This window comes from Pseudophryne corroboree, chromosome 2 (assembly GCF_028390025.1).
Source record: "Pseudophryne corroboree isolate aPseCor3 chromosome 2, aPseCor3.hap2, whole genome shotgun sequence".
NCBI classification, from domain to species: Eukaryota; Metazoa; Chordata; class Amphibia; order Anura; family Myobatrachidae; genus Pseudophryne; species Pseudophryne corroboree.
In genome coordinates, this window is record NC_086445.1 from 460,249,756 (window position 1) to 460,272,137 (window position 22,382).

At 44.0% G+C, this 22,382-nt stretch overlaps 1 protein-coding gene and 1 long non-coding RNA gene across 5 annotated transcripts in view; one reads left to right on the plus strand and one right to left on the minus strand.

The window, feature by feature from the left end:
* GALNT17 (polypeptide N-acetylgalactosaminyltransferase 17) overlaps positions 1 to 22,382 on the plus strand; it is a 673,198-nt gene that overhangs the window by 615,495 nt on the left and 35,321 nt on the right. The window contains exons 7-8 of the mRNA XM_063953757.1: positions 20,877 to 21,062; positions 21,155 to 21,292. Of these exons, the coding sequence (XP_063809827.1) occupies positions 20,877 to 21,062; positions 21,155 to 21,292 (324 nt within the window). The remainder of the gene's footprint in view (positions 1 to 20,876; positions 21,063 to 21,154; positions 21,293 to 22,382) is intronic.
* Positions 1 to 22,382, minus strand: part of LOC135028121 (uncharacterized) — a 331,605-nt gene that overhangs the window by 154,699 nt on the left and 154,524 nt on the right. For all 4 annotated transcript variants that reach the window (XR_010224491.1, XR_010224485.1, XR_010224495.1 and 1 more), the window contains exon 2: positions 8,497 to 8,659. This is a non-coding gene — a long non-coding RNA (uncharacterized LOC135028121). The remainder of the gene's footprint in view (positions 1 to 8,496; positions 8,660 to 22,382) is intronic.

Genomic DNA, 22,382 nt, shown 5'->3' on the forward strand with positions numbered 1-22,382 from the left:
CTATCTCTTTTTCAACCAGTCTATATATTAGCAGCAGACACAGTACAGTGCGGTAGTTCACGGCTGTGGCTACCTCTGTGTCGGCACTCGGCAGCCCGTCCATAATTGTATATACCACCTAACCGTGGTTTTTTTTTCTTTCTTTATACATACATACTAGTTACGAGTATACTATCTCTTTATCAACCAGTCTATATATTAGCAGCAGACACAGTACAGTGCGGTAGTTCACGGCTGTGGCTACCTCTGTGTCGGCACTCGGCAGCCCGTCCATAATTGTATATACCACCTAACCGTGGTTTTTTTTTCTTTCTTTATACATACATACTAGTTACGAGTATACTATCTCTTTATCAACCAGTCTATATTAGCAGCAGACACAGTACAGTGCGGTAGTTCACGGCTGTGGTTACCTCTGTGTCGGCACTCGGCAGCCCGTCCATAATTGTATATACCACCTAACCGTGGTTTTTTTTTCTTTCTTTATACATACATACTAGTTACGAGTATACTATCTCTTTATCAACCAGTCTATATATTAGCAGCAGACACAGTACAGTGCGGTAGTTCATGGCTGTGGCTACCTCTGTGTCGGCACTCGGCAGCCCGTCCATAATTGTATACTAGTATCCAATCCATCCATCTCTATTGTTTACCTGAGGTGCCTTTTAGTTGTGCCAATTAAAATATGGAGAACAAAAATGTTGAGGTTCCAAAATTAGGGAAAGATCAAGATCCACTTCCACCTCGTGCTGAAGCTGCTGCCACTAGTCATGGCCGAGACGATGAAATGCCAGCAACGTCGTCTGCCAAGGCCGATGCCCAATGTCATAGTACAGAGCATGTCAAATCCAAAACACCAAATATCAGTAAAAAAAGGACTCCAAAACCTAAAATAAAATTGTCGGAGGAGAAGCGTAAACTTGCCAATATGCCATTTACCACACGGAGTGGCAAGGAACGGCTGAGGCCCTGGCCTATGTTCATGGCTAGTGGTTCAGCTTCACATGAGGATGGAAGCACTCAGCCTCTCGCTAGAAAAATGAAAAGACTAAAGCTGGCAAAAGCAGTAGCACCGCAAAGAACTGTGCGTTCTTCGAAATCCCAAATCCACAAGGAGAGTCCGACTCCAATTGTGTCGGTTGCGATGCCTGACCTTCCCAACACTGGACGTGAAGAGCATGCGCCTTCCACCATTTGCACGCCCCCTGCAAGTGATGGAAGGAGCACCCGCAGTCCAGTTCCTGATAGTCAGATTGAAGATGTCAGTGTTGAAGTACACCAGGATGAGGAGGATATGGGTGTTGCTGGCGCTGGGGAGGAAATTGACCAGGAGGATTCTGATGGTGAGGTGGTTTGTTTAAGTCAGGCACCCGGGGAGACACCTGTTGTCCGTGGTAGGAATATGGCCGTTGACATGCCTGGTGAAAATACCAAAAAAATCAGCTCTTCGGTGTGGAAGTATTTCACCAGAAATGCGGACAACAGGTGTCAAGCCGTGTGTTCCCTTTGTCAAGCTGTAATAAGTAGGGGTAAGGACGTTAACCACCTCGGAACATCCTCCCTTATACGTCACCTGCAGCGCATTCATAATAAGTCAGTGACAAGTTCAAAAACTTTGGGTGACAGCGGAAGCAGTCCACTGACCAGTAAATCCCTTCCTCTTGTAACCAAGCTCACGCAAACCACCCCACCAACTCCCTCAGTGTCAATTTCCTCCTTCCCCAGGAATGCCAATAGTCCTGCAGGCAATGTCACTGGCAATTCTGACGAGTCCTCTCCTGCCTGGGATTCCTCCGATGCATCCTTGCGTGTAACGCCTACTGCTGCTGGCGCTGCTGTTGTTGCTGCTGGGAGTCGATGGTCATCCCAGAAGGGAAGTCGTAAGCACACTTTTACTACTTCCACCAAGCAATTGACTGTCCAACAGTCCTTTGCGAGGAAGATGAAATATCACAGCAGTCATCCTGTTGCAAAGCGGATAACTGAGGCCTTGACAACTATGTTGGTGTTAGACGTGCGTCCGGTATCCGCCGTTAGTTCACAGGGAACTAGACAATTTCTTGAGGTAGTGTGCCCCCGTTACCAAATACCATCTAGGTTCCACTTCTCTAGGCAGGCGATACCGAGAATGTACACGGACGTCAGAAAAAGACTCACCAGTGTCCTAAAAAATGCAGTTGTACCCAATGTCCACTTAACCACGGACATGTGGACAAGTGGAGCAGGGCAGGGTCAGGACTATATGACTGTGACAGCCCACTGGGTAGATGTATGGACTCCCGCCGCAAGAACAGCAGCGGCGGCACCAGTAGCAGCATCTCGCAAACGCCAACTCTTTCCTAGGCAGGCTACACTTTGTATCACCGGTTTCCAGAATACGCACACAGCTGAAAACCTCTTACGGCAACTGAGGAAGATCATCGCGGAATGGCTTACCCCAATTGGACTCTCCTGTGGATTTGTGGCATCGGACAACGCCAGCAATATTGTGTGTGCATTAAATCTGGGCCAATTCCAGCACGTCCCATGTTTTGCACATACCTTGAATTTGGTGGTGCAGAATTTTTTAAAAAATGACAGGGGCGTGCAAGAGATGCTGTCGGTGGCCAGAAGAATTGCGGGACACTTTCGGCGTACAGGCACCACGTACAGAAAACTGGAGCACCACCAAAAACTACTGAACCTGCCCTGCCATCATCTGAAGCAAGAAGTGGTAACGAGGTGGAATTCAACCCTGTATATGCTTCAGAGGTTGGAGGAGCAGCAAAAGGCCATTCAAGCCTATACAATTGAGCACGATATAGGAGGTGGGATGCACCTGTCTCAAGCGCAGTGGAGAATGATTTCAACGTTGTGCAAGGTTCTGATGCCCTTTGAACTTGCCACACGTGAAGTCAGTTCAGACACTGCCAGCCTGAGTCAGGTCATTCCCCTCATCAGGCTTTTGCAGAAGAAGCTGGAGACATTGAAGGAGGAGCTAACACGGAGCGATTCCGCTAGGCATGTGGGACTTGTGGATGGAGCCCTTAATTCGCTTAGCAAGGATTCACGGGTGGTCAATCTGTTGAAATCAGAGCACTACATTTTGGCCACCGTGCTCGATCCTAGATTTAAAGCCTACCTTGGATCTCTCTTTCCGGCAGACACAAGTCTGCTGGGGTTCAAACACCTGCTGGTGAGTAAATTGTCAAGTCAAGCGGAACGCGACCTGTCAACAACATCTCCTCCTTCACATTCTCCCGCAACTGGGGGTGCGAGGAAAAGGCTCAGAATTCCGAGCCCACCCGCTGGCGGTGATGCAGGGCAGTCTGGAGCGACTGCTGATGCTGACATCTGGTCCGGACTGAAGGACCTGACAACGATTACGGACATGTCGTCTACTGTCACTGCATATGATTCTCTCCCCATTGAAAGAATGGTGGAGGATTATATGAGTGACCGCATCCAAGTAGGCACGTCACACAGTCCGTACTTATACTGGCAGGAAAAAGAGGCAATTTGGAGGCCCTTGCACAAACTGGCTTTATTCTACCTAAGTTGCCCTCCCACAAGTGTGTACTCCGAAAGAGTGTTTAGTGCCGCCGCTCACCTTGTCAGCAATCGGCGTACGAGGTTACATCCAGAAAATGTGGAGAAGATGATGTTCATTAAAATGAATTATAATCAATTCCTCCGTGGAGACATTGACCAGCAGCAATTGCCTCCACAAAGTACACAGGGAGCTGAGATGGTGGATTCCAGTGGGGACGAATTGATAATCTGTGAGGAGGGGGATGTACACGGTGATATATCGGAGGATGATGATGAGGTGGACATCTTGCCTCTGTAGAGCCAGTTTGTGCAAGGAGAGATTAATTGCTTCTTTTTTGGTGGGGGTCCAAACCAACCCGTCATATCAGTCACAGTCGTGTGGCAGACCCTGTCACTGAAATGATGGGTTGGTTAAAGTGTGCATGTCCTGTTTATACAACATAAGGGTGGGTGGGAGGGCCCAAGGACAATTCCATCTTGCACCTCTTTTTTCTTTTCTTTTTCTTTGCGTCATGTGCTGTTTGGGGAGGGTTTTTTGGAAGGGACATCCTGCGTGACACTGCAGTGCCACTCCTAGATGGGCCCGGTGTTTGTGTCGGCCACTAGGGTCGCTTATCTTACTCACACAGCTACCTCATTGCGCCTCTTTTTTTCTTTGCGTCATGTGCTGTTTGGGGAGGGTTTTTTGGAAGGGACATCCTGCGTGACACTGCAGTGACACTCCTAGATGGGCCCGGTGTTTGTGTCGGCCACTAGGGTCGCTTATCTTACTCACACAGCTACCTCATTGCGCCTCTTTTTTTCTTTGCGTCATGTGCTGTTTGGGGAGGGTTTTTTGGAAGGGACATCCTGCGTGACACTGCAGTGACACTCCTAGATGGGCCCGGTGTTTGTGTCGGCCACTAGGGTCGCTTATCTTACTCACACAGCTACCTCATTGCGCCTCTTTTTTTCTTTGCGTCATGTGCTGTTTGGGGAGGGTTTTTTGGAAGGGCCATCCTGCGTGACACTGCAGTGCCACTCCTAGATGGGCCCGGTGTTTGTGTCGGCCACTAGGGTCGCTTATCTTACTCACACAGCTACCTCATTGCGCCTCTTTTTTTCTTTGCGTCATGTGCTGTTTGGGGAGGGTTTTTTGGAAGGGACATCCTGCGTGACACTGCAGTGACACTCCTAGATGGGCCCGGTGTTTGTGTCGGCCACTAGGGTCGCTTATCTTACTCACACAGCTACCTCATTGCGCCTCTTTTTTTCTTTGCGTCATGTGCTGTTTGGGGAGGGTTTTTTGGAAGGGCCATCCTGCGTGACACTGCAGTGCCACTCCTAGATGGGCCCGGTGTTTGTGTCGGCCACTAGGGTCGCTTATCTTACTCACACAGCGACCTCGGTGCAAATTTTAGGACTAAAAATAATATTGTGAGGTGTGAGGTATTCAGAATAGACTGAAAATGAGTGGAAATTATGGTTTTTGAGGTTAATAATACTTTGGGATCAAAATGACCGCCAAATTCTATGATTTAAGCTGTTTTTTAGGTTTTTTGGAAAAAAACACCCGAATCCAAAACACACCCGAATCCGACAAAAAAAATTCGGTGAGGTTTTGCCAAAACGCGGTCGAACCCAAAACACGGCCGCGGAACCGAACCCAAAACCAAAACACAAAACCCCAAAAATTTCCGGCGCTCATCTCTAATCTTAAGGGTAGCCACCTGCCTCCACAGCCTAGCTGCAAAGGCAGTCGCCGGTCCATCATGTTTTGGGTCACAGCTGCTGCGTATGATGCCCCACAAATGTTCCAGACACGCCTCTTTTGTCCATGCCCCCCCAAAGCCACGTCACCACCCCCAAAATGCTACAACGACGCCACCCCCGGGACTTAGATTGCAATTGCGTGCAATCACAATCTAAGTTCTTGTACATGCGTGCAGTGGCATGCACGCATGCACAGAAGTGCAGAGACAAATAGCAACTGACGCTGAATCAGGCCCTATGTTTGCATCTTGTTGCTCTTTTATTTATACTTTGTATCTCTCCAAAGTTTAATCACATCTCTGTGTATACCTTCTCCCAATCATTGTAGCCTATGTAGTGCAACAAAGATGGCTGCGTAGCCTGGTACTCTAGTGTTTGGGGTGAATGCACCACAAAACTGATGATTTTGGGGGTGCTTTCTGCTTAGTATTTCATAGTTTGTATTCACCCTCTGTTACCATTGCAGTGTGCTCAAGATGGCTGTCTCATTTGTAATATGGAGAATGATGTATGAAACAGTGAAAGCAGTGAAGTGGACAAGTGGAGAAGTTTCCCATAGCAACTAATCAGCATCTACCTTTTATTTTATAGAATGTACTTTAAAAACACTATCTCAGAGCTGATTAGTTGCTATGAGCAACTTCTCCACGTTTTTCACTGCTTGATACATCGCCCCCCATGGTTTCTTTCCTGCAAATGTTAAGCGTCCTTATGGAGAAATTAACTAAGAAAGTAATGGGACATCTGTATGCTATTGACATGTGCTGCATCTCCAGAGCCGGCCCTAACCAATATGATGCCCTAGGCAAGATTTTGGCTGGTGCCCCCTAGCACCGCCTCTAGTTCTGAAGGAGATGCCTGGCATGAGTCAGCTGGCAGCTCTGCTATCGTTGGGCGCCTTTTGTTTATTAAAATGCATCTTATTTGCATTACTATGTGGCTAGGATGCACAAGCAGCTTCTGCTGATTAAAATGATATGCAGCATTCCTATATACTGTGTACGACTGTGGCTGTATCTGCATACGAAATGCTACATTACAGTGATTTCCAGGAATACACTGCAACGTAGCATTTCGTATGCAGATACAGCCACAGCCACACACAGAATATAGGCATGCTGCATATCATTTTAATCAGCAGAAGCTGCTGGTGCCCCTAAGCATACCAAATGCCCTAGGCATTTGCCTAGTTTGCCTATACCTAAGGCCGGCTCTGTGCATCTCTACACTAGTTTTGGGTGTCAAAATAAGAAGTTGTATGCCTGATGCAGAAATACTACTGCGCTTTGAATTGACATATAATCATCATCATTATTTTTCTTGCGCCCCATAGCGGTATGTTTTACCTGTATTTGCATGCAGCTACACATGGCCAGAGGCTCCAACGGGAGCTGTACCCACAGGAATTCAGTCAGTTCCACATAAACCCTCTAAACAATAAAATCCCATCATGTGACCCGTACAATAGTACTGTACTTAATCATTTTGTTACCATTAAAAGGGCCATATGCAACATTGAGCTGCTGTTAATTAGAGCTGTCATACTTGTGTCTGGCTGCTTTTCATTCACTTAACTCCAGTCTTTTTGAGCGCTAATTAACTATGACAGTGGAGGTTACTAACGGCTCTTCACTGTCAGCCACCAGTGAATTGTTTCCTTTTCAGCAGCAGCATAAAGCAGATGGACAGTTTTTACACAGAATAACACCTAAATTGCCTCTAGCCAATTCTCCTATGATGCCTTTTCTTTCCAGTCCTGACCAGTGCTCCGGTTCAGAGCACTCATTTGGAAACAGCTATTTGTGAAAGAAATACAGCAAGGAGCTTTCACTATTAGACAAGGGTTTTTACGTTGTAACCTCTAAGGCAGGGGCGTAGCCAGAACATTGTGGGCCCCACAGCAACATTTTAAGGGGCCCCTGTCCCAATGCTTCTAGAAAGACTACTCTCTGCAGCAGTTGTAAATGTCATGTCCCATAATAGTGCCCTAGTTCATTTTCTGAATCATAGTAGTACTTTTAGTCACATTATGTCACATTGCAGGGCTGCCAATACACATTATGCAACACAGTACCCCAATTCCCATTATGACATACAGTGTTCGCAGTTCATATTATGCCATATTACAGTGCTGCCCCAAGTTCATATTATGCCACACTGTAGAGCCACCACTTATATTTTGCGACATTACAGTGCCCCAGTTCATATTATACAACATTACACCCTCCAGTTAATTTTATACCACATTACTATGAGCAGGTTCAGGGGCATAATTAGACATATTGTAGGCCCCAAGGCAAATATTTGTAAGGGCCCCTATGTAACACTCAATGGTGAAAAATGTATTTAAACATATGTAACTTTGAAAGGAAAGGTGTCCCCTCTCAGCTCTTGGCCCCTTAGCACCTGTACTTCTGGCACTTGTGGTAGCTACGCCCTTGGTCTAAGGACTGGAAGACAAAGGGCAAAGTGTAGACATGGTATTAATCACCAATGTCTGTAGTTACACCTGGCTATTGGATGGAGTGGTGGAAAGAGTAAAATGATAGTCCATTCTGTTACATTTCCTTTACTCTCATTGCTGTGATAGGTCTGCACTGAAATTATTAGTAAACATGGCTGACCTGACAGCACCTTGAGTGAGGTGTAAATGGGTAGGACTGCCCCTGTAAGCTGTCCTACTTTGTAAATATACATATATAATTAAAAATAAAACAAAATATCATAGTTATTAGCTCTTTTATTATTATATAACATTGCCAATCATCAAATGAGGGCTTAGAACTAAAACATGAAAATAATAAAATTAGGCAGTGGGGGCACCATGACCCCTGGACTGATGTACTAAGCCATGGAGAGAGATAAAGTAGACAGACATAAAGTACCAGCCAATCAGCTCCTAACTGTTATGTTATAGGATGTATTTAAAAAATGACAGTTAAGATCTGGTTGGTTGGTTGGTTGGTTGGTTGGTTGGTTTGTAGTTTATCTCTCTCTACTTTATCACTCTCCAAGGCTTAAACATCTGCCCTCCCATTGTATTTATAGTGCAAATAAAATATAGGAATGACATATCTAGCACACTATCATGGCACATAGATGTATCAAAATGCATTGGATGGAAATCTTTGCCTTGGGGCCTATTATTCTTACATACAGGTAAAAAAATGTTTTTTTTTTTATATACAACATTTGGCATGCTATATTTACCTTCTCATTGAAATGTCACAAAAATGCAAGCTGATTATGATATTTGGCAACATCAAATATCAAAGGGAAAGGTCAAAGAGTTTTGTCACTGCCACCATTAACATCATTATGACTGTACTCTGATTAATCTTCACTTTTGTGTACAGCCGGATTACGTCTGCATCTGGAATGAATCAAAATGTCATCTGTGAATTATAGATGATGGCATCATTGGCATGATAATGGATGCGAACAGTGTGTAAAGTGCATACGAAGCATAAACAAACACCTTTTTATATGCTTTCACATTGCTTGACTTGCACATTATTGTTGTGAGACTCACTAATTCAACTGTCTCTCTGTTTTAAATGATTTTCTATGTTCTTAATGTACCATGTGATTATTGATTCTTAGGATTACCACAGATCAGGTTTTATGTATGCTGAAAAAAGACAGCCCATTATCTGCTTGCTCATATCTTGGCAGGTGCCTTCTGGCAATGAACACTTTATAGTCTGCTAAAATAAGAAGTACGTGACATGTCTATATATTTCTTTTATGAAAAATCCACTGTTGTCAGTATCATATAGTTAGCATTTAAATGTATATAAATGAAAAAGTAATTACAACAAGACAACTGACTGAAATACAATATATTATTTACAAACTAGTGTACTGTATGTCAAATTACTCTTTCTACTACAGTACAAACAAATCTGTTAAATCCTAATACTGTAAGAGTGAATATCTGTCCATCACAGTTCAGAAAGCTACCACTGTAAGGGGTATATTTACCAAAGTGCAGGTTTATAGAAGTGGAGATATTGTTCATAGCTACCAATCAGATTATACAGTGGGGATCGAAAGTTTGGGCACCCCAGGCAAAAATTCATTTTAATGTGCAAAAAGAAGCCAAGGAAATATGGAAAAATCTCCAAAAGGCATCAAATTACAGATTAGACATTCTTATAACATGTCAAAAAAAAGTTTGATTTTATTTCCATCATTTACACTATCAAAATAACAGAAAACAAAAAATGGCATCTGCAAAAGTTTGGGCACCCTGCAGAGTTAATACCTTGTACTGCCCCATTTGGACAGCTGAGACCTGTCAGTGTCATGGATTGTTCTCAATCATCATCTGGATAGACCAGGTGATGTCAATCTCAAAGGTTTTAAAAGCCCAGACTCATCTGACCTTGCTCCAACAATCAGCACCATGGGTTCCTCTAAGCAGTTGTGTAGAACACTGAAACTGAGAATAGTTGACGCTCACAAAGCAGGAGAAGGCTATAAGAAGATAGCAAAGCGTTATCAGATGCCCATATCCTCTGTTCGGAATGTAATTAAGAAATGGCAGTCATCAGGAACAGTGGAAGTTAAAGCAAGATCTGGAAGACCAAGAAAAATATCAGACAGAACAGCTCGCAGGATTGTGAGAAAAGCAAGTCAAAATCCACGTTTGACTGCACGATCCCTCCAAGAAGATCTGGCAGACACTGGAGTTGTGGTACACTATTCCACTATAAAGAGATACTTGTACAAATATGGTCTTCATGGAAGAGTCATCAGAAGAAAACCTCTTCTACGTCCTCACCACAAAAATCAGCGTTTGAAGTTTGCAAATGAACATATAGACAAGCCTGATGCATTTTGGAATAAAGTTCTGTGGACCGATGAGGTTAAAATAGAAATTTTTGGCCGGAATGAGCAAAGGTACGTTTGGAGAAGGAAGGGCACAGAATTTAATGAAAAGAACCTCTGTCCATCTGTTAAGCATGGGGGTGGATCAATCATGCTTTGGGGTTGTATTGCAGCCAGTGGCACAGGGAACATTTCACGAGTAGAAGGAAAAATGGATTCAATAAGATTCCAGCAAATTTTGGATGCTAACTTGATGCCATTTGTGAAAAAGCTGAAGTTAAAGAGAGGCTGGCTTCTACAAATGGATAATGATCCTAAACACACCTCAAAATCCACGGTGGATTACATCAAGAGGCGTAAACTGAAGGTTTTGCCATGTCCTTCACAATCTCCTGACCTCAACATAATTGAAAATCTATGGATAGACCTTAAAAGAGCAGTGCGTCACAGACAGCCCAGGAATCTCAAAGAACTAGAAGACTTTTGTAAGGAAGAATGGGCGAAGATACCTCAAACAAGAATTGAAAGACTCTTGGCTGGCTACAAAAAGCATTTACAAGCTGTGATACTTGCCAAAGGGGGCAGTACAAGGTATTAACTCTGCAGGGTGCCCAAACATTTGCAGATGCCATTTTTTGTTTTCTGTTCTCTTGAAAGTGTAAATGATGGAAATAAAATCAAACTTTTTTTGACATGTTATAAGAATGTCTAATCTGTAATTTGATGCCTTTTGGAGATTTTTCCATCTTTCCTTGGCTTCTTTTTACACATTAAAATGAATTTTTGCCTGGGGTGCCCAAACTTTCAATCCCCACTGTAGCTATTATCTTCTAGAATAGTGGTTCCTAAACTTGGTCCTCATGGATCCCTAACAGTGCATGTTTTCCAGGTCTCGTCACAGAATCACAAGTGAAATAATTAGCTGCACCTGTGGATCTTTTAAAATGTGTCAGTGTGTAATGAATACACCTGTGCACCTGCTACAGTAGGTGATCTGGACAATGTGAACTGTTGGGGATCCTTGAGGACTGAGTTTGGGACCCACTGTTCTAGAAGGTGGTAGGTAAATGATAAGTAGAATCTGATTAGTTGCTATGGGCAAATTCTCCACTTCTATAAACCAGCACTTTATTAAACATACCCCCAAGTCTTTACTAAATAAGGATTGGATTTTCTAGGCAGGTATTCATTTAAATAATGTTGATACATATTCATTATATCCATAATTTAGGAGGAAACAAATAAATCCTTTATGCTCCCATAGGGGTTGATGCTGGGTTGAACGTGCACCTTGGTGGAGCATAACTTACATGTTTTTGCAATGTGCACAAGCTAGGAATGAGGGCATGCAAATATGGGTAATGCAGAGTTGTGCACATTTCAGTCGCATCTATACTTAAAACTGAAGAGACATAACTTGGTTGTAACAACCATATTTATAGGGCATGCCAATGCAACTACAAGCTACAGTAAGCAGAGTTGGATGTAAGTGAATTTTTGTCTGTTTCCAGGAGTAAGCTTTGCATTTGGTATAGATTATGTGTAAGTGTACACTGATGTTGATTATTAGTAACAAATCATAACATCATAACATGCGTACCACTCGCTATTTGAGTGAATATACACAAAGTCTCAAGACACTGCATGCAAATGTACTTTGTTTTATGCGTACTAGCTGCATCATGGCATCTGTTCCCATGTTTTGCATCTGTAAGCTTAAGCCAGTGATTTCCCACACTGAACCTGATTTTGGGTGGTGCCTTTAACACTGCCTTGCGCTTCAACGGAGGTGTTGTCTTGGTTTTCCTCTTTGATGTTGCTCCATTGAGCCACCGGTGGTCAATGGTTGAGCAATGGATGTGTTGACATTCAACTGATGCTTGTCATAGAGACCTTCAATACAACTGCCATGAGTTAAGTCCCATCCATGAGATCCACATCTTCCAATGTGTGTGTCATGCAGTTTCACAGCAAATTGTCAAGGGATGTGGATCACTTCATTTTCTTTCTTGCTCTACGTCTGGGCACAATCTTGTGGCTGCATGCCTGCATACAGTAGGAAAGTGCAACATGAATCACTGAACTGTCTAGCCATCATGTAATGGTGATGTTTTCACTATTGGTAACAACAGAGGATGCATCCTACGATTAATACAAGGAGATCCAGAAGGCTCACTAAAGTATAGCTCCAAAGTCAACTATCATCATTTTTTGGACTCAGATTTAAATGAGCCAGAATTCATAAGTCTGTTGGATATATAAGGCTTACAGGTCCTTTTCCATTTCGTGGATGTGGGTCATACACCCAGAACCAATCCACGCTGGACCACCTCAGCAAGAGGTAGATGAACCAGAAAGTATGTTGTCCACACATCTCTCTCTCTGGTATGGCCTCAATCTGCCTTTAATATGTATGGTTCTAGCATCAATGGTGCTTTGGTCCAGACTGGGATAAGTAGTTTGGATTCTGAGAAATCCGGACTGCTCTAAAGCCAGACTCGGATCCCACTGCAAGGTTGAATGCCATGGTCCCGGCGTCTGACTCTCGCGGGACTTGTATTCTATAAAAGCCACCGCGGCCGGGACTCACCACCATTTCCCAGAGATAGCAGCACACTGATGTGTACTACCCTTACTCTGCATTTAAAAAAACATAACTCTGGATTTTAAAAATATATATATTGGGAGGGCATGGCCTAGCGCAGATCTGGGTCTGATGTGCTTTTTCTCAGCTCCTGCTAGGTTCTCCCTTAAAAGTGCCTAAATTAGCCCTTTCCTGGTTTCTCCTAGCTCCTGGGCACAGCTAAGGTGACGGGGACCACCCTGGGCCTGAGCTGCGGAGCCGGGAGACCCTGCGCTGGTCTCTGCAGGTTGCGGCCTCCCCAGATCCCTGAAACCACGTTGTTTCCTACCTGCTGGGTCCTGCCTAAGACACACTGCTGGCATGGAAGTGGACATCCATGTGCCACATCCTAGACGGAGTCCAGAGACCCTGGCCACCAGTGAGTGATGTGAGACCCCAGGTGCTCCAACGACAAGGCATATGCTCCCGTTTAACAGAACTTGTATTAAATTAATATTAAAAATGTTTTAGTTATTATTATTAATTAATTAATCAGCAAACTTCCCTATAGAAATCCGTCATTTTTCCTGAAAAAGATAATAACAACACCTGATCAGATGTTTCATTTCACATTCTATACATAATCATGTCCACTGTAATTGGTTTGAGCATGTTTTCCTAAGTACCAATTTGTGTACTTGTCTTGCCAAAGGAAGATAAATTATGCAAAGGAAATTGGCAACTGCAGCCTAAAAGTACTGTAAAACTCCTCTATGTCCACAAGTTCCTAAAGAGCATACCTTTTGTATGAACAGTTGTGATATTAAATCCTGACAGTCGGAAAGCCAGCAGTCACATGACCGACTGCAGCATCCCAACTTTTAGAATGCCGGCAGGTAACAGGGTAATTAATTTACCCCTCCCCTGCCCCTTACCCTATCCCACCTGGGTGGTGACTAGGGCTAAGACAGTAGTGGGTGTCAGCTAAGGCTAATCACAGGGGTGGCAGCTGGGGCAATGACTGGGGATGGGGTGACAGCTAACTCCCCCTCTAGTGCCCAACCCTAACTTCCCCCCGGTCCCGATCCCTTACCCCAATGCTTACAATCTGTATGCCGGCGGCTGGGATTCCAGCACCAGGATTTGTGTTGGGATTCCGGTGTCAGTCACCTGACCACCGTCATCTAGTGCGCCGGAATGCTGACCATATCTCCTATGAACATCTCCTGGGAAAGTCATTCATACTTTTCACATACTGTACACCTATTTGAGATTACAGAAGTTTAGAAAACACTGTATTGAAAAATGGTGTATTATTATTATTATTATTAGTTTAGAATTAAAAATGTAAAATAATATCCAATTAATTACATGTGTTTTTTTTTTTTATGACTGTTTTGTTTTTTTACAAACTGGAAAACTAGCACGTAAACATTGTGGGACTGATTCTGAGTCAGACACAGCTGCATCCATGTCTGCATCTATTGGTGACTTCCTGTCTGAGACTTTAGACACTTTAGACACACCATCGGTTACACCAGCAATATGGCTGGTGCAGTGTCTCTGTAAAGTATTGCCTCCTATATGAGTGGATGAGCATCTGTGCACACAACTACTTTCAGTGACATTCCCATAGCAGCACTATAAGACAGACTATCTCCATGCATGCCAGTGGCGTAACTAGAAATTTTTCTCCCCCAAGCCAAAAAATTCTTCGGCGCCCCCCACCCCCATCCCCCATAATTGGCACTATTAAAGGAATAAATGTGCGCGCGCGCCGCAAAATAGGGTGTGTGGCTTCGTTGGGATGGGCGTGGCTTCACATAAAGGGGCGTGGCATTGCAGGAAAAGACTACGTTATACCCCAGTTTTCCAACCTGCACGCCCAGACGTTAGCCACCACTGGAAAGAAAAATAATCCTGATTCATGCCCCTTACATTATTTGTAAATTTTCCTCCTTATAGTAATGCCCAGTATACATTATGCCACATACTGCAATGGCCCTTAGACATTATGCCACACACAATAATGCACATGACACAATATGCACACACCATAATGCCCCCGACACATTATGCCACACGTAATGCCCCCGACACATTATGACAGGAATCGCAATGCCCGTTATACATTATGCTACACACTGCAATGCCCCTGATACATTATACCACATACCACAATGCCCGTGATATAGTATACAACACACCGTAATGCCTGACACATTATGACAGGAATCGCAATGCCCGTTATACATTATGCTACACACTGCAATGCCCGATACATTATACCACATACCACAATGCCCGTGATATAGTATACAACACACCGTAATGCCTGACACATACCGCTATGCCCGTTATACCCTGTGCTACACACCGCAATGCCCGTTATACATTATGCCACACTGCAATGACCCTGAGACATTATACCACATACCACAATGCCCGTGATATAGTATACAACACACCGTAATGCCTGACACATACCGCAATGCTCGTTATACCCTATGCTACACACCGCAATGCCCGTTATACATTATGCCACACTGCAATGACCCTGAGACATTATACCACATACCACAATGCCCGTGATACAGTATGCCACACACCGTAATGCCTGTGACACATTATGACACACACCGCAATGTCCGTGATACATTATGCCACACACCGTAATGCCCATTACACATTAAGTACTACAGTAAGGCTTCTAATTACCTTTAAATTACCTGCTCGTTGCCAGGGGTTTCATGCTCTTGGTTCCATGCACGGTGCCAGGGGTTTTCATGCTCAGGGTGTCATGCTCGTTGCCAGGGGTATCATGCACTGGGTGTCATGCTCTTTGCCAGGGGTTTCATGCACTGGGTGTCATGCTCGTTGCCAGGGGTTTCATGCACTGGGTGTCATGCTCGTTGCTAGGGGGTAGTGCTTGTTGCTAGGGCTGTGCTCCCAGTGCCACATATGTCCCCAGTGCCAGATATTACCCCATGGTGCCAGGTACTCACATGACCCCAGTGCACAATATAGCCCCCCCCCCCATAATATAGCCCCCCCCCCTATGTGCCAGGTACACATATACCCCCCCAGTGCCAGATATTCCCCCTCAGTGCCACATATGCCCCCAGTGCCAGATATCCCCCCCCAGTGCCACATATGCCCCCAGTGCCAGATATTCCCCCCCAGTGCCAGATATGCTCCCAGTGCCAGATTCCCCCCCCCCAGTGCCAGATATTCCCCCCAGTGCCACATATGCCCCCAGTGCCAGATATTCCCCCCAGTGCCACATATGCCCCCAGTGCCAGATATTACCCCCCCCCAGTGCCAGATATGCTCCCAGTGCCAGATTCCCCCACCCCCACCCCCAGTGCCACATATGCCCCCAGTGCCAGATATTCCCCCCCAGTGCCATATATGCCGCCGCCGCCGCTGCTCCCCCGCTGGTTTGTGTTGGAGGGACACGGAGGGCACGGAGGCATCATTTCCGGCGGCCGCGGGTCTAATAAATGAAGTGCCGTTCGTGAGCTCTGATTGGTTCACGAACCGTCACTTCTTCTATTAGACCCGCGGCCGCCGGAGATGATGCAGGAGGGGACACAGGAGAGGCGCGCGCTGTGCCCTCCGTGTCCCTCCAACACGGCAGGGAGGGTTAGTAGGAGCAGATTGACATGCGGACGCTCGTCCGCATGTCAATCTGTGCTAAATCAGTGGCGCCCCCCGCAGCCCCTCGCCCCCAAGCCACCGCGAGGGCTGCGGGGGCAGTAGTTACGCCACTGATGCATGCGCTGTCACCGCCCAAGAACGCACGCTACTTTTCCAATACACTTCTCTGTAAATGTGTCTGAAATTACAACTGCAACTCTATGAACACAATAAGGATTAAAGAGCAGTGTGACTAAGATGCTTGTGCAGCAGAACAAAAATCAATCCACTGCATCCGATATGGGCGGTGCGTGCGACTCATAATCAAGACTTGTGTCTTTTTTAAAAAATAACCTATTTTAAATAGTTTTTTGTGAGAATACTTGGATGATATTAAAATCTGTTACCATCAACAGCAGTGGCGTAGGAATGGGGGGGGGGGGGGTGACTATAGTTTAAATTACCAGGGCCCGCAGCTGCCGGCTAGGGTGCAGGGTCTTGTATTCTGGGATGTACATTGTATGTTATCTATGAGCTAGTAAGAAACACAGATTATTAGATGTTACTGAGGAGGGGGTGGGGTGGAGAAAGAGATCTTACCTCTGTGATGGTTATGACGTTTTATGACTGGGGTGCCCATAAATCAGACTTTATGTGTCGCACCTGGACTACAGTTCCTGGTAAATCAATGTGGGCTAAATACCCTAGTGAATAGTGAGTAAATGACACACAGTGTTAGTAATAGTAGCAGGAGGTTTAACACTCTGCAAATACAAATACTAGTGTATTTCACCAGTATCCTTTCCTGGTCACTACAATTTTCAATCCTAGCTGCTGATCCACACCATCCTCAATACTTCCCACCTGGTAGGACCTTAGCTCAATGTCTTCCATTGTAGTAGATGCACAAGGTAGCAGAGTTTGCCTAAAACACTCCTCACAAATCAGTCCAATCTGGTGGTTTGGGAATTCCACATAAGCACTGGCCGTATAACATCCACCTCTTAAACCAAGGGTGTCCAAACTTTTTACAAAGGGGGCCAGATTTGGTGAGGTGAAAATTTGTGCTGGCCGACCAGATACACAAATGCCCCCAGCAGTGCTGCCAGATACACAAATGCCCCCAGTGCTGTCAGATACACAAATGCCCCCAGTGCCAGATACGCATGATATGCCCCCAGCAGTGCTGCCAGATACACATTATATATCTGCCAACTGATTACTTCTCCTGCCTACTGATTACTTCCTCCCACTCCTATCTCCAAGATTTTTCATGTGCTGCTCCATTTCTCTAGAATTCCCTACATCTCCCCCTCAGACTCTCCACCTCTCTACAAAACTTCAAACGGGCTCTCAAGACTCACTTCTTCACCAAACCCAGCCAAATCTCATCCTAACCCTCTGTTCCACGCTCTCTATGTACCCCGTCTGTGTCACCCCTGTCTGTCTACCCCTCCCCTTTAGAATGTAAGCTCTCATGAGTAGGGCCCTCTTCCCTCGTGTGCTTATCCTTTGTCTTACTTTAATAATCTTCAACTGCACCAAATCCAGCAGTCTTCTGCCACCTGATACTTATTCCAGTGTCATCTGCAAATGTAGCTATGTTTATTTACCCTGTACTTGTCATATATTGTCGTCAACTGTAAGTTGCTGTTTTCCTGTTTTGATTATGTGCATATGTACTTTGTAATTAGGCGCTGTGGAACCCTTGTGGCGCCAAATAAATAAAGGATAATAATAAAATAATATCCCCACAGTGCTGCCAGATACACATTATATGCCCCCAGCAGTGCTGCCAGATACACATTATATGCCCTCAGCAGTGCTGCCAGATACACATTGGAGAACTACTTACAAGTGAAAATGCTTTAGCCCAGAACACCTGTGAGAGGGTGAAGCACTGAACTTATTGATTCAGCTGAACACCGCACACTGCTGTTGAGCTGCAGTAAAGATTGCCACTATGATGATCCTTCCTGGTGTCTTTTATAGATTCATACATACAGGAGGGCTGGGGTTGTCTCGGCGGGAGAGGCAACCCCAGCCCTCCTGTCTCACCAGATCATCAGCAGACCAGCCTATAGTCTGCACGCAGAGACGGGGAAGATAGCCGTCAGTCACCGTGTAGCGCTGCTGACAGTAACGGGCGGGGAGTGTTAGTGCGGTGGGGTGCAGCGGTCTGCAAAGGCAGTGTGCCTGAGGGCAGCACAGAGACTGCGGGCTGATAGAAATGTGAGCACGGGCCGCAATTGGCCCCCGGGCCGGACTTTGGACATGCCTGTCTTAAACCCTTCTAGTCTCAAACAATATCTTGCTTTAACTGGGAAAAGTATTTAACATGTGTGGTCACAGTTTCATGGACAGTACTTGTGTATTAAAATCATCACAACACAATCTATGACTATAACTGATTTGACACATGATGCAGTAACACAAATAAAAGTAAATCCTCTGTCCTGAAAACTAATACAATATCTTACTGATTGAATGTGAAATCTAGCAGACACAAGTGACAATCCATATTCATTTTTTTTTTTAATGAGTTGATACAATATCATGAATGTGAGACTGAATCATTTTCCTAGATTCTGGATAAATGCTATTCCAGAAGGCTTTTGAAGGCATGGATGAAATCTGACTGCAGTATGTTAAAGTGTTAGGAATATAAAAAGTACAGTAGTCTTATTATGAGGTGTAATAATTAGATGGGTCTCGGCTGAATACAGATGATGGCTACAGGCGTTGACTCTTACAAATTAGTGTGTGCCAGAAATGGTAGAACTCTGAGCAGATTTTTTTGTATTCACTATAATATTGTGAAAAAAGACCTATAATTAAAGGTTAGCAAAAATCGAATGAAAGAAAAAATTTCATGTTGGCTTCAAAGGCATCAAAGAAAGTAAAAACTGTGTAGGGTATGTAATTATTATGTCATTGCTCAGAATGTCATCACCAGAATGTCGCCATGGCTGAAATACAGATGGGTCCTCGCTGATCTTACATGCAATGCATTCGCATTACAATAAGATAGCCATGGCAAGTGTGTCCACGAGCGGGAGTATGCTTATTTATTTTATTTATTTATTACCAGTTATTTATATAGTGCACACATATTCCACAGCGCTGTACAGATAATTTTTGCCCATTCACATCACTCCCTGCCCCAGTGGAGCTTACAATCGATTTTCCCTACCACATGTACACGCACACACAGTCATGCTAGGGTTAATTTTGTTGGGAGCCAATTAACCTACCAGTATATTTTTGGATTGTGGGAAGAAACCGGAGTACCCGGAGGAAACCCACGCAAGTACGGGGAGAATATACAAACTCCACACAGTTAGGGCCATGATGGGAATCGAACCCATGACCTCAGTGCTGTGAGGCAGTAATGCTAACCACTACACCATCCGTACTACCCACAATGACCCATTCGCTTATAACGGCTAGGTCATGGGTGTGACTAGCCACAGCTCGGCACAGCTAATTTTATTTGCGATGCATATGCACATGTGTACGTATTGAATGTAAGATCAGAGAGGACACATCTATATCATTAATACATATGTCAACATGGTTATTATGTCAGCATTGGAAATGTCAGCAGTTGCCATGTCAACATTGCAGGCTTAGCACTAGGGTTTGGTTTAGTGTTATGGTTAAGGTTGGGCTGTGGTTAGGGTTAGTGTAGGGTTTGGGCTCTAACAATAGAAAAATGATTTGCCAACATACCTACTGTCAGCATATAGTATGAATATGTTGGCATGTCACATGTCTATATAACGTCCATGTTGATAGTGTCAATGTCAACATTTTGTACCAAACCCAGTGTGAAGGAGCACTAGTGATAACAAATGGAATTGTTGTGGTCATAGTTAACCATGGGGCTTTGGTAGTAACTCTTTCCTAGTCCTACCTGTAACAGTGAGCTCAATCTCATCAAGAAAGTTTATCAACACTAATGCTAAATTAAAATGACACTATGGGTCTGATTCTGAGTTGCACGTAAAGTGTCTGTATCTTATGCTAATTCAAGAATCTTTAGGGCTAATGGGGAGTTCATGCGTCTGCAAGCGGGAAGCCATGCTGCCCATTGATTTTACGCCTGCCGCCGCATCTGCCATCATTAGTATTGGTACTTGCATCAGCTCTATGCAATGTGCAAAAGATTCATCAGAAACTCCCATACACACAACTCAGAATTGCACAGAGCTTTTGCTGCACGCCCATGACACTTCCATGACATTCTCAGGACACTCCCACTAATCATGGTGGTACCACGCAATTGTATTGTTGACTCCCCGAAACATTCAATGTCATGGAAAGACAGATCCATCCCACATTCTTTCTGACTCAAAACAGGATGACAAAAATGCGTAAATTCATATCTGAGCATGTACTGTATGTAAACATTTACATTTGCATCCATGCACAGAGATTCAGCCAACTCAGAATCAGCCCCATAGATAACAACAAATGTAGGTAACAATGTTGTATTACATTTGCCAAAGATAACTAATAAAGATTTCTTATTTTGTCTCATGTGTTGCTATAGGTGTGGCTGTGTGGCGGAAGCATGGAAGTCCTCCCGTGTTCACGAGTAGCCCACATAGAGCGCAAAAGAAAACCATATAATAATAATATTGATTTCTACACAAAGAGAAATGCTTTACGGGTTGCTGAGGTTTGGATGGACGATTACAAATCACACGTTTATATTGCATGGAATTTACCATTAGAGGTATGGTATAAAATATATTTTAGTCTAAACTTAAAATATACATGCCACAATTAATTCACACATTCCAAGTAACTGTTTTTAATAATTTTCAGAACCCAGGAATTGACATTGGTGACATATCAGAAAGAATATCTTTAAGGAAAAGCTTGAAGTGCAAGAACTTTCAGTGGTACTTAGATAACGTGTATCCAGAAATGAGAAGATACAATAACACTGTTGCTTATGGAGAGGTAAAATTTCTAAATGGTCTCATAGCATTTTCAGCCCTTTTCAGGTGCAATAATATGCAATCTCTCTACTTGCAGGTACATTGGCCCCTTTTTATATATTGTTTTTGCTTCCAAATATAGTTTTTTTGTTTTTTTTAGCTTTTGTTTGCCAGACTCTTTATAGCTATGTTGATTGTTATACCATTGTGCTGCAAGTCAGCTGTACATTTTTTAAGCTTCATTGACAAAAGTCTTGTTTGAGGGATTATGTTTCATTGAAATACAGTATGCAATACTCCCTTTTCAAAGAGTGTTAAATTATTTTATGAATTTAACAGATGTCGACAGCTCTTCACATGCTGGGTCCAAAACACCTCATTTATACTGATAAGCCTCAAATATGAGAGAGAGCAGCAGGTAAATGGCTCAGGAGGCACTGGCTAGTAACAGAGCCAGATTTACACACAAGATATGAGCCCAAGGGTACATCTGGGTATTATACAAAGATGCAGCAGTATATACTGCTGGCAGTTTGGTGAGTTTTGATCAGATGTGTGGAAAAAAATCAGGTGAGGCACTGCCCCACCTGTCATAGAATTTTCACTCAGGAGTTTTGACTATACAAATGATTAGAATAACACAAAGAATATATTTCTAATGTATTATTTGTATTTTTCCATATACTTTATAGAGTGAAAAAAAAAACACGTTAGTATGACAGGAAAGGCTCTGCCTCACCTCACCACACGTCACTGGAAAGCAATAAGTTTGTAGAGTGTGATTCTACATTAACATTGGCCCTTTATAATCTGAATACTCAATGGAAAAAGTATTGCAAAAATGAAAAGCAGTTCATCCATACAATTACCAGTCTCTTAGACAGCACTATCACATATATCTTGATATCAAAATGCTGTTCAGCTCACAGTCATCAGCTTCCTTAGCGCTGTCAGTTACAACAGTCTTATAGTAAACTCCAGTCAGTTATTGGTTATAGTCATGGGCGTATCTACAATGGGTGCACTGCAGAGTGTGCAGTGCAGACAGGGCCCCTAAATCCAGGGGGCCCACACTGCACACCCTGCACCCATAAAAAATACTTACTGTACCT